This window comes from Canis aureus, chromosome 21 (assembly GCF_053574225.1).
Source record: "Canis aureus isolate CA01 chromosome 21, VMU_Caureus_v.1.0, whole genome shotgun sequence".
Classification (NCBI taxonomy): domain Eukaryota; kingdom Metazoa; phylum Chordata; class Mammalia; order Carnivora; family Canidae; genus Canis; species Canis aureus.
The window spans coordinates 1135669-1147901 of NC_135631.1; the positions used below are offsets into that span (position 1 = coordinate 1135669).

General features: G+C 61.9%; 1 protein-coding gene across 15 annotated transcripts in view; it reads left to right on the forward strand.

Annotated features, from left to right (window-relative positions):
- The first annotated feature begins 285 nt into the window (after positions 1 to 285).
- The window catches only part of MYRF (myelin regulatory factor), a 32954-nt gene continuing 21006 nt past the window's right edge, over positions 286 to 12233 (forward strand). For all 15 annotated transcript variants that reach the window (XM_077861871.1, XM_077861873.1, XM_077861880.1 and 12 more), the window contains exon 1: positions 286 to 423. In XM_077861871.1, the coding sequence (XP_077717997.1) occupies positions 378 to 423 (46 nt within the window). In that variant the 5' untranslated portion in view covers positions 286 to 377. The remainder of the gene's footprint in view (positions 424 to 12233) is intronic.

A 12233-nucleotide genomic window follows, 5' to 3' on the forward strand; every position in this document is an offset into this window, starting at 1 on the left:
CGAGGTGCGGCCCGGCCCGAGGAGCTAAGGTCCGGAGGCCTGGCCCCCCCCGCGGCCCGGGGGAGGGCGAGGACCCCCGCGCAGCCCGCTTGGCGCCCCCAGCCCCACCTCCGCGCCCCGCCTGCGGAGCCCGCGCCCTGCTGCAGCGCGGGCCGGGCCGGCAGGGGGCGCCGCTGGGCGGGGCGGGCGGGGGCGTGGCCACGATGGGGCGTGGCTACGAGGGGGCGTGGCTACACGGGGGCGGGGCCACACGGGGGCGGGGCGGGGCGGGCCGCGGGAGCCGAGCGGGGACTGTCGCGCGGGCCGCACCGGCGATGCCGCGCCCCCGGGCCGGGCTGTAGCGGGTGGCGGCGGAGCGCGCGCCGGGAGGGCGGGCCATGGAGGTGGTGGACGAGACGGAGGCGCTGCAGCGCTTCTTCGAAGGTGAGGAGCCGCGGGCCGGCGGCGGGGTGGGGACCCAGCTCCTCTCCCGGGGCCTCGGACCACGCGGGCGCTGCCCCGAGGGGCCCCTGTGGGCGCGGCCCCACCCCCTGGGGGCTCCTGCCCAGATCCCCCGAAGGTGGGCGCCCCTCCCGGTGCCCCAGCGCCCAGCTTCCATCCTTGGTCCTTCCTCGTGCCCCCCAGGACCCCTAAAATCTGGTCCCTCCCACCCGGGCTGAGTCTGGGGACTCTGCGGTGCTTCCCGGAACCCCATACAGACCCGGGCTCCCACACCCCCTTTGGGGGGCCCACCGGGCAGCCTTCTGGGATCCCCCTGCCTCTAAGGCCGGCACCCCCGCCCCCCGCCCCCCGCCCAAAGACCCCCTGCGTGCTTCTCAGGTGGACACCCTCCCCCCAGCCTGACTCCAGGAGCTCAGACCTGCCCCCTGTGCTTCCCTGAGACTAGGATCCCCTTCAAGACTGCCATCTGCCTTCTGCAAGGCTGCTCCCTTCCCCAAGGCCGAAGTTCCCCTTGAACCAGCCACCCCTCCCTTACTCAGGGCTTGGAACCCGTCCCCAGCGTTTCTCCATCAGCTAGACTCTCCCCTCACCCTGAAATGCTCTCCCCGGGCTAGAACCTTCTCGAAGTCAGCATCCCTTGTGCCAGCCATCTCCGCACCCTGGGACCCTCCCAAAGTGGTGAACTGCATCCTGCCGGTCCACTGGGGCTCCGCAGGGCTCTTCCACCCACACCTGTCCCTCGAGCTCTGCCTCCTCCGGCTGTTGCCCCCACCCCCACCCCAGGAGTGACCTCACCCTTGATAGGGCCCTCCCCAAGGTTGGGATCTAACATCCACACACAATCTACACTATTTTCTTCTGCCCCTGCCCCCCACCCCCCAACACACACACTGTGGTTTGGGAGGTTCGTTCCTACATCTAACCAGACTCCCTTCCCCTTTGCCTACGTAGCCTCTGCCCCTCCTCCAGGTCTCCCCCCTCCTCCAGGGTGCTGGATTCTGGATGGAGTGTGGGAAGCGGGGGCAGAGGTGCAGGCTGACATCTCCCAGCCCACTCTGCTTCTCAGACCCTCACTGGAGCATCTGGCCAGGCCCTTGGGCCCCTCTTGTGCTCTCTCCACCAGTTTGGGGAGCCAGGTCTCTGCCCCCACCCTCCCTCCCCAGCCCCTAAGCCCATATCCTACTCCTCAGTGTGAACCTGCCCCTGGGAAGGGGGTGGTCCTTGGGGTACCGCTGTGCAAGGGCTGTTGAGCTGCGCCCCGAGTTTCAAGCCTAGGACCCAGATGCCTTCGGAGTTTGGGAGGGAGAGAGGACGTGTCTCAGCGTCTCCCTTTATGTGTTTGGTGTATGTGGGGGAGTGCAGGGGGGTGGGGGTGGGGGTGTAGCAGCCTTTGTCCACTCCTGCTTGCTGAGTAGGTAAGGGCATCCCCTAGCTTCGGGCTTCCTCACTTCAGGAGTCTGGCAGCCCTAGCACACCCAGAGCCCCAGAAATCAGACTTGGACAGGATTACATGGTTGATCCTGAGGTAGGTGGGCTATTTGAGGGTCCTCAGCAGTCTTCCCATCAGTTCCAGGGGCTCTGTTTTCCCTAGACACTGTCCATCCTTTATGAACCCCCAAAGAGCCTTGTGAGGGCTGGGGGTCCCTGGGGAAGAAGGAAGGGACATGATTCCTTGCTCAAGGGTATTGTTTTGGGGATGCCCTGAGCCCACTAGATACCCAGGATGACCCACGGGCCAGGCCCCCTTGCTTCCTGCAGACGTCCCCATGCGTCCTCCCCCAGGACCTGGCACCCCAGGCAGAGGAGTGGGCCCGGCTGGCCCAGGTTCCCCATCTCCAGAGCCAAACTCTCCCTCCTGGCCGTGGGTGGGGGGTGGGGGGTGGGGGCTGACGCCACAGCTCAGCCATGCGGCTGGCCTGGCTGGGGAGGCTGCGCTGCTCCCTCCAGAGAGATAAGAGGAGACTCAAGAATGTCTGTGGGGAGCACGGAGCGGGGTGTGGGGCTGCCTGCTGAGGTGGGTGGAGGGAGCCAGGGACCTGGAGAAGTGTTCCCGGAGCCTGAGACAGGAGGGAAGGTGGGCCGGTGCTGAGGGCTAGGAGTTCCCAGGACCACTTGGGAGGGGCAAGGCTGGTGGGGATCAGGGTGCAGGGGTGCGTGGGGGACCTCAGGGCCAAGCCTTTGTGTGCACTCGTGAGTGGAAGGATTAAAGCAAGTGAGTGTCGTGCGTCGGGTACGCTGTGCTACACTCTCACACTTGGGGCTGGAACCTGAGTTCTCATTCTGTCCCCTGCTTGGCACTTGGCCTTGGTCACTCCCTGTGGACCGTGGGGACAGGGGGCAGGCTCTGTGCTTTCAGCTCGGGGCTGGAGACAGAGACCGGCTTTGCTGAAGAGCAGGGGTGGATTGAGACCCCTCTTTTGGCATGGCCCACTCTCTAGCAACGCCGGGCCTATGTCCTGGGTCCTACCATGTGCAGTGGACCAGGCTGCGCCCCACCCCAGGGTGGTGGGCTGGGGGCTAAGGCGCTTTGGGCGTCGGGTGGGAGGCTGGGACAGGGCAGCCCCCTCGAGGCTGGTACAGCCGGGCCCCCGTGACCGCCCTGCTAATCCCCTAGAAGGAGGCTACGGCCTTCTGCATCAGCAGGCACACGGTCCGTGGAGAGGGGACCCTCCAGGCAGGATGCACTGGCTCTCAGCAGGTAACAGGGTCCTCGTGGCAGGTACACTCCTCAGCATCTTGACTGGCTGGGGCCTTGGATCCCCAGAGCCTGGTCAGGGACAGGGGCAGGATGGCATCAGAGGAGCCCCATGGAGCCTTAGAGGTTCCCCTGCAGGCTTAGGCCCCTGCTGCTCAGGGCGGTGACCCTGTGCTGAGCTTTCGCCCTCTCTGGGCCCATTTTCCTTACCTGCAAGACGGGAGGGGGTTGCAGAGAAGGTCTTGATGATGCCTTCGGATGAGCCTCATCTCCCAGCCCTGGGAAGGAGGAGTGTTCTAGAGCACAGAGGTGGAGGGTATTGACTCCTGGTTCCAGGGGCACAAGGAGTTTGAGTGAGTAGCGCCCCCACTCCAAGAAAGCAGGTGCTGTGGAGGAACCCTGAGAGCCCTAGGAGAACTGGGCTTCCAGTAGGTGCTGCAAAGGCCACTGAAAGGTTGGGGGACCTCCACTTGGCCTCTAGAGCCCCGCCAGGGCTGGAGGTGGGAGGCTGGTGTTCACTCCCTCCAGCCCGGATGGGTGGCTTGGGCTAGTGACTTCCCTTCTTTGGCTTCATGTCCCCTCCTGGGGCAAGCAGGGGGGTTGGACCAGAGCCGTGGCTTCCAATGAGGTTTTCTTTAGCTGCCAAAGAAAGGCACGCTCAGGGCCTCCCAGTACAGCTGGGCTCTCCACTGCCCTCCGGGGCACTGGGATCCTGATTTGAGAGCCACTTGAGGGAGGGGCTGGCACTGGCCCCCTTTCCCAGGGGCCAAGACTCCCAAGAGAAGGGAGTTAGTCAGCTGGGCCAGAGCTGACACCAAGAAGCCCCCACCTCTCTCCTGTACCACCATGGCCTTGGGGAAGGAAGGGTGGCCTTCCAGGGGGAGGACCCAGAGGGCAGGAGGAGGCCATAGGGGGAGACTACCTGAAGACTTTTGGAAACGGATGCCCACTCTGGACAGGAGTCTGGGGCTGAGTTGGGGTGTGGATCTCATGGCACTGTGCTCCATGTTGGCATGTCTGTCCGTCCATCTGTCTATGGTACACCAAGGAGCAGGTGGAAGGGGGAGGCAGCTGGACCCCTGACTGTCAAGAGGATGAGATGGGGTGCCTTCTGGGGGAGTCCTGTCCCTGTCCTTCCTCCCCAGGTCCTGAGTCCAGCTGGAGGGGAAGTAGCAGTGGGGGGTCTGATTCATCCCCGTGTCCCCAACACCCAGCACAGGGCACAGGGTGGCATGGGCTGAGGGGGAAGGAAATCTTCTCAGGGTCATTGGAGAGAAAATGGTATGTGAACAAAGGTGGGGTGGGGGGTGCACCCCAGGAAGCCAACTCTCTGGGAGGCCTGGGGTCAGTGCAGGGGGGCAGTGGGGCGGGGTGGGGAGCAAGCTGTTTCCGACCTCCTGGCCTCAGGGCCTCTCCTGAGTCTGGGGCCCTTGGCGCCGTGCCCCTTGGGCAGAGCCAAGCAGGGCATTGTCGGGGAGACAGGTAGGTCACCCTGAGCAGAATGGCCTCGTCTTGGGGACCCAGCCCCCGTGCTCTGACTCTCAAGGGCTCCCAGGCCTGGGGGGCCCTGGCAGCTGAGGCTGCTGGGTAGCGGCCGGCAGGGCTGCTGATTGGCTGCTCCCCCTGGACTTTGCCCTCTGATAAGAACGGGGAGCAGAAATCATTAACCGAGGCGGCCCTGCCCTCCCCAGGCTGCCTGCCCTCCCTTCCCGCCTTCTCCCTCCTCACGCTACCCTTTTGGGCCTTAGTTTCCCTCACGGCCCGGGTGTGTGGAGGGTGGCGGTAGGGGGGCTCTTCTCCCATTCGCGTCCCCGGCCCCTGCTGCTGCTGGGTGTGGGGAGCCCCGGGCAGGGGGCAGGCGATGGATGGTGTTGGGGCCTCATGCCCTCCCCGGAGCAGGCTGCCAGGGTCTGCTGCTGGCTGCTGGCCTGCAGCCCTCCTCCAGGCACTGCCGCACTGCTTTGTGCCCCCGCTTTCCCATCCCTAACATGGGGATACAGCCGAAGCCCTGGTGCCCACTTGTCAGGGTGTTTGTGGGGAGGGAGGGAAGCTGGGTGTTCTGGAGGCCTGCTGCGGTACCTGGTGCGGTAATGCTCCAGAAGCTTAGCCTGGAGGGTGATCATTGTCCCATGGGGGCCTGCACGGTCTAGTTCACTGGGCTCTCGGCAGGCATATGCTCCCTACTCTGGAGATTTATTGATCCACGGGCTCAGCGCCCCACCTGGGGCTGGGGCCCGTGGCTGGCACTGTGTGCTTTGGGAAAGCCACTCACCCTCTCTGGGCCACTTATTCCGAGGATTAATCCCAACAGCCTTATTGGATGTGCTCTGCAGGCAGGGACCCAGCTTCACACAGGTCTGCACCCCCTGCCTTCGTCCTGATGCCTCCTGCTGTGGCCCCACCCTGCCTCCCTGCCCCTCCGCGCGTGGGGACCTGGCCTCGGGCTGGCAGCAGGGGGAAGGGGCTGGCTGTCCTTTGTCTTCACGTGCCCCCCCCCCCCAGGCCTGGGTGGGAGGGGTGAGGGTGGGAGGTTTTGCATAAGTCATCCAGTGGGAGTCCTGGGGCTGTGTGGAAGTGCAGGTGGTATTTCTCATTTCCAGGAGGGAGGTGCAGAGGGAGGAGGGGAAGGTGATGTGCCGGGAGCACTGAGGGCAGCCGCAGCAGAGCCAGAGTGGGATCCTGGGGCTCCCCGATCACAGTTGGGTGCCAGCCTAGAGTGGGGCAGGAAGGGAGCCCTCCAGTGCTGAGGGTCCTGATCCACCACTGAGGGCTGGACTGGGTGACTTCCATTCAGCCCCTTGACCTCTCTGGGCCTCAGAGCCATCACTCAGAGGGTCAAAGCTGTGTGCCGTATGATGCAGGCAGTGAGACCCATGAAGTGCCAAGGCCTGGATGGAGAGAGCGGAGGGCAAAGCCCGGCATGGGGGGCAGTTGGGTCCAGAGCCTCCCCTGGCCCGGCCTATGGAGGCCGCAGGGCGTCCCGTCCACCTGCCTCCAGGCCTGCATCTGCCCTAGGTCCCCCCAGCCCTCCTAATGTGCACCTATAGCCTCTGTCCCTCTGTGGAGTTTGGGGACCCTTGCTCCCTTCCCTCTCCTCTTCACCATCTCAGTCCCTGAGCTCTCTTCACCCTCTGTGGTTCTCCCTTGTTGGGTCTGCGGCCCAGGATGGGGGTAGCTGGGGTGTCTGCGGCACTGAATTGGCTCTTTTGGATCTGGCTCTAGCCAGACCCAATCGGGAGGGCTGTCAGCCTGGGCCTGCCATTGGGTCAGTGAGGATTGTGTACACGAGCTTTCCAGTCTGGGAGGTGTGCTGATCTGTGAACACGCGTGGGCCTGCTCATGACTCAGGGCCTTTGCACTGGCTCCCCACTGCCTGAAATGCTCCTCTCAGATATCCATGTGGCTCACCACCTTCTTATTATCTCTTTTCAGTGAGGCCCTCCCTGACTGTCCTATTTATTTATTTATTTATTTTTAAAGATTTTATTTAATTATTTGAGAGAAAGAGCCGAGAGCACAAGCACGCAGAGTGGCAGGCAGAAGGAGAGGGAGAAGCAGGCTCCCCACTGAGCAGGGAGTCCGATGCGGGGCTCGATCCCAGGACCCCAGGACCATGACCTGAGCCGAAGACAGATGCTTAACTCCCTGAACCACCCAGGTGCCCTGACTGTCCTATTTAAAACTGCCACCCTGTTCTCCTGCCACCCCAGCCTCTGCTCTCTGCTCTGTTTTCTCTGTTGTATTTGTCACCTTCTGAAATGCTGTGGATTTTTTCCCATGTGTCTTGTCCTCTGACTCTGCTTCCAGAACGTCAGCTCGTCGTGGGCAGGAGGTTTGGTTGTGTTCCTTACCATAGCCCCAGAGCCAAGCATTGTGCCTGATACATAGTATATGCTCGGCAGTTGTTTGGATGAATGGATCAGTGAGCCCTCATGGAGCATGCCCGTGTGCGCATGTGTGTGTCAGCAGGGAAGGAAGGGCATGTGTGTAGACGATTATGTGCATGTCGGTGGGAGTTGTCCCTGTGAACACACATGTGTGGGACATGCTGCTTTGTGACTCCAGATGGACATGGGTGACCCTGGTAGAGACGTGCCCCCACCCCAAGCTACAGGGTCTCTACCTCTGTGGGGAGGGCCTTCCCCAGCCTACCTACCCAGTCCCAATGGGAGACGGATGGGGCTGTCAGGTGGGAGCTAACTTGGCCCTGTAGACTCAGGGCTGGGGGCGCTGAAGAACCCTAGGGACCAGTGTGGGTTCCTATAGAACACGTTGCAGCTTCCGGGCTCAGTTCTGTTGGACTTGGCTGGGGAGCATCTTGAGCTGTGAGTTCAGCCCTGTGGTCGCTATGCGGGGTCTGGGGGAGGAGGACATGGCTATAGTCCTGGGGTGGTCAAATCCTGGAGGCAATGGGTCTCCTATGCATTTTTGGCAAGAAATTGAGAGATAATAAAGGCAATCGTGGCTCAGATTATTTATTTATTTATTTGTTTATGAGATACAGAGAGAGAGAGGCAGAGACACAGGCAGAGGGAGAAGCAGGCTCCAAGCAGGGAGCCTGACGTGGGACTCGATCCCGGGTCTCCAGGATCACGCCCTGGGCTGAAGGCGGCGCTAAACCGCCGAGCCACCCGGGCTGCCCTCGTGGCTCAGATTTAAGGACCCGATGGCAATAACTTAGGAGGCACATCCTCATCATTAAGTCCCAAGCTAACTGGGGACTTGATGCAGAGACGTAAAGGATAGCTTGCAAAATCAAGCATCTGACCTGAAGGCATTTTGAGTGAGAAGATCTGGTCACAAATTGAAGCTTGAGGCAGGGATGGCTAGCAGTTATCACATTAATCACAGATCATATCAATAAAGGTAGAGAGTTCAAGCCAAAGGAGGCGAGAGCCCTGTCCCAGAGTGAATTAGTTTGGAGCTCATTGATTAGCTCGGGCAACATTGGGAAATGAGCGCGAGCCCTGGGAGCCCTCTGGGATTGGGAAGATTGGGGAGGGGCTGCAGAGGCAGCAGGCAGAGGAGGCTGACCTGCCAAGAGAGGGGCGAGGGCTGTAGCTGAGGCCTGAAGGCTGGACTTGGCTGTGTATGTGCCAGAATAATAGCACCGTCCAGGTCGTGTGTCCGAGGGACTCAGGAGGAGGTCAGAGGCCCCCCAGAGGCTCTCTGGGGTGGAAATGCAGTGAGGTGGAAAGGCCTGGGCGAGAGGGGAGCCCCGCAGACGCGGAAACAGCAATGAGTGCTATCGGAGGGACGGCCCAGGAGCTTCCCTACCGTCTCGGTCTCGCTGAAGACTCACGCTGCTCTGGGATGCACTTGGTAGAGAAGCAAGCCGAGCCTCAGAGAGGTCAGAGCACGGGCCAAGGGTCACACAGCAACGGGGGCGGGGGGCGCCCCATCCTAGCAGTTAGGCCTCTTTGACCCTGGGAGTCCCTGAGGGCATTGTGGGGGTGCTAGGCTGGACAGTGCCCTGCCCCCCAGCACCCTGGCTCCCAGCCATTGCCTGGAGCCAGGATGCCCTCAGATTCAGATGCTGGGGGTGGACACTCAGGGCAGAGTTGGGGGACAGGCTCGGGCCCTAGGCCCTGCCAGCTCGGGTTCTGATCAGCTAGGCCTGGCCAGCATACTTGGGCCCTGCTGCCCCTGCCTATAGCCACGTGGCCAACGGGATTTCCGCCATGTTTGGGACATGAATTGACAAGTGCCCCATTGACGGGTGGGGGGGAGGTGTGGGCAGGGCACAAGCCTCCCACTGTGCCGGGTCCCCACCCTCCCCCGTTCCCTGGGACAATGGCCCAGACTCAGCCAGCGGCCACAGCTGGTGTGTGTGGGGGGTAGTCATGAGCGTGAGGGGGGGAAGGGAGGGGTCCAGGGGGGAGGACCACCTGGGCCCCCACTGACCCTCATCCCTCATCCCGCACCTGCCTGGTATCCTGTCAGTTCTTCTTCTGCCCAGCTGGGTGGCCTCAATACGGGGAGGAGGGAAGAGGGGAGGTGCTTCCTCCCCGTAGGCCCCTACCCCAGCCTGCCTGGGCAGTGTCTGGCTCCTGTTAAAAGCAGGTAATAAAGGCCCTAATTAATGAGGAGCCGCTGGTGCAGTACCTGGAGGGGCCCTGTGTGGCCCCGGACCCTTCCATAACACGGCTGGGTAGAGGTCCCCAGGCCCAGGCAGGCTGGTTCTGGTGTCCTGCGTGCCACTTTGCTCATTCATTCCATGAACATTTATTGAGTACCTACTGTATGCCTAGATGCTTATATCCCAGAGAGGCAGAGCAGGGCTGGGCTCCCATCCCAGGTCCCCCATCTGTAAAGTGGAAAACCGCCTGTCCTATTGAGTTGTTAGGGGAGTTAAATCTGAGCCATCTGAAGTGTGGGTACAGAGTGAGCACTCGGTGCATGAGCCGTGGGAGCGGGTGGGCAGCGGACAGAGCCTCCGCCCACCTGTGCGGTCTGTGCCAGGCCGCAGAGTGAGGAGCCCCAGGAGATAGGAGAAAGGAGGCTGCCAGCCAAGGAGACAGGGAGTCAGAGGGCACCTCTTGGAGAAACTTGCATTGAAGCCCAAACCTCAAGAGTGAATAGGAATGGGCTTTGTCCAGCAGAAGGAAGAGCATGTGCAAAGGCCCCAGGGCAGAGAGAGAGAGAGAGAGAGAGAGAGACAGGGGCTGTGGAGAGTTGCCGGGAGGGAGCTGGTTGGGAGAGGAGGCTGTAGTGGGTAGGCAGGGCGTGTAGTCAGGGCAGGTGCCTTGGATCTCAAGGTGGGCTCTGGGTATCCTGAGCGGGGGGGGGGGGGGGCTGGGATGCTGGTTTGTGACCTGGTGGTGCCACTTTCTGACGCTGGGACCTTGGGCAGCCTTCCCACCTCCCAGGGTGGTCTCGAGGATCAGCAGGAGACATGCTTAGTGTCCTGCCTAGGAGGGATCTGTTGTTGGCTCAAGGATGTTTCAGGGGTTTTCTGGGAGCAGTCAGTGAGAGGGGACCCCCAAGAGTGTGCTGCACCTTCCTCCTGGGCTTCTGGGGACTCTGCCCCTGCCTCAGTAATCTCTGGGCTCCAGCAAGCCACCACCCCCACCCTGCCCTCCCAAAGGTTTAATTAGAAATGTCCGATATGGTTTCTGGGGCAGCCTGGGGGCACGTGGCTGAGCCATGTGGGGAGAACATCAGGCAGGCCTTGTGGGGTCCCAGAGAAGGAGAAGAGGTGGGCTCGCTGTTCTTCAGGAGGCCCACCAACCCCCCAAACCTCAAACTTCTCTCCCTCCCGGCGGCCCACCTCCACCCTCCCTCCCAGTTCCGTTCCCTCCTCCCTCCTCTGTCCTCCCGTCCTCCCGGCCCCTGGCACGGGAGGGTCTCTCTTCGCCTCAGCCACATCTGGTTCTCATTAGGGTCTCCCAGGATGCCTCTGCTTGAGGCCCCCCTATCCCAAGGGAGGTGGGCAGGAGGATTAGGGGTGATTAGGAGTGCTCCTGGCCAGAGGAGGGGGAGGAGCAGAGGAGGGGGCCTGGCCTATTATAAATAGCAACACCGTGACTCTATCACCCCATCATTCACTGTAGATTCCAAGTTCAGTCTCAAAAAACCTGAAGCTTCAGGAGCCAGGGCAGGGGTGATGCTCCGGTGCTCCCTCCTTCCCCATTCCCATCTTCATCTCCATCCCCGGGGCCACTCCCAGCCCATAAGATGGGACAGCCCCGGAATGGCCAGAAAGTCATCTGTCACCAGCCACACCTTCCCGGCGGAGTCAGGCCCCTGTGCCTGGGTTGAATCCTTGCTGTGTTGCCTTGGGCATGAGGCTTGACCTGTCTGAATAAGGGGATGCTAATAACACTAAATCTCGGGGGGCGGGGGGGGGGCGATTGGGAGATAAACTCCTGAAGCACTTAGAATAGTGCTGGGGCCTGGTAGGTGCTCAGTCCGCAGGGGCCGCTGTCCCGAGCACTGTCCCCATGTTATCATCACCATTCCAGAGGGGGACGAGGAGTGTCACACTGCACGTGAAGAACACACTCTCTGTATAAGAAATTCCTATGATCATTAATGTCTTTGTTTCCAAAAGGGCCAGGCATATAGTAGGCATCGAAGAAACGGGACCTTCGGTTAACAGGGAAGGACGGGGTGGGGGCCAGAGCGTAGATGGGAATCCTAGAACCTTGATGTGCAGACTGGTCATTCCTCTCCCCGGCCACACAGGGCCCTGGCGGGCCATTGGCCCTGTTCGGAGGGTGTCCCTGGCTCCTGGCTGGGTGAGCCAGGGGTGGGGGCCAGCAGGAGGGCCTGTCCCAGGCAGCGCGTGACTCCTAGGAGGGCTTAGCCACTCATTAATCACCTAAGCGGGGCTCAGCATTCTTGAAATGCCAGCTGGGGCCAGGGAGGGGCCTGGGCCAGGGGCTCCTGGGGACCCCAGGGCTCTGGGACTGTGAAGCAAGGACAGCCACTCCGTTTGCTGAACACCGGTGCCGGGCACCGTATGTACCTTAACTTGATTCGTATTCAGCCCTGTAAAGCGTGAGCTGTTCATGTCCCCATTTTACTAATGAGGAGACTGAGGCTCAGAGAGGGCATGTGAGCTGCTCAAGGTCACACAGTGGGCATTAAGCAAGCCAGGATTTGTTCCTGGATCTTCTTGAGCTGTTCCCAGGGCTCATCAGGGAGGAGGCGTGAGGCGCAGACCCCAGGCTCGCTGCCCCAGGGGCCTGTGGGAGGGGCAGCTCTGCCTCAGTGGGGCTGGCCAGCCTGAGTCAGCAGTGTGGGTGGGGCCGTCCTCCATTATCGGGGTTGACACATCTCCTACGTCACCGCCTTATCACCCCGCCTTCCCACTCCCCCCCTGCAAGGTGACCCTGGGAGGGGAAAGGCCAGCACCTCCCCTCTCCTCCCCTGCTTATGCCCAAGAGCACTGGGCGCCTTTTCTGAGTCCCTCCCCTTTGTGGGGCTAGGGCCAGCAGGGAGGGCCCAGGAGAGGGCTGTGGAGGAGCAGAGCTCTGGCCGCCATCCTTCCTTGCTGTGAGGCCAGGCAAGCCCTCACCTCTCTGGAACACAAGGGCTAGGCCCCCTGGCCCCCGTCGTGGGGGTGATGAGCTAGGCAGTAGGCTGAGTCCAG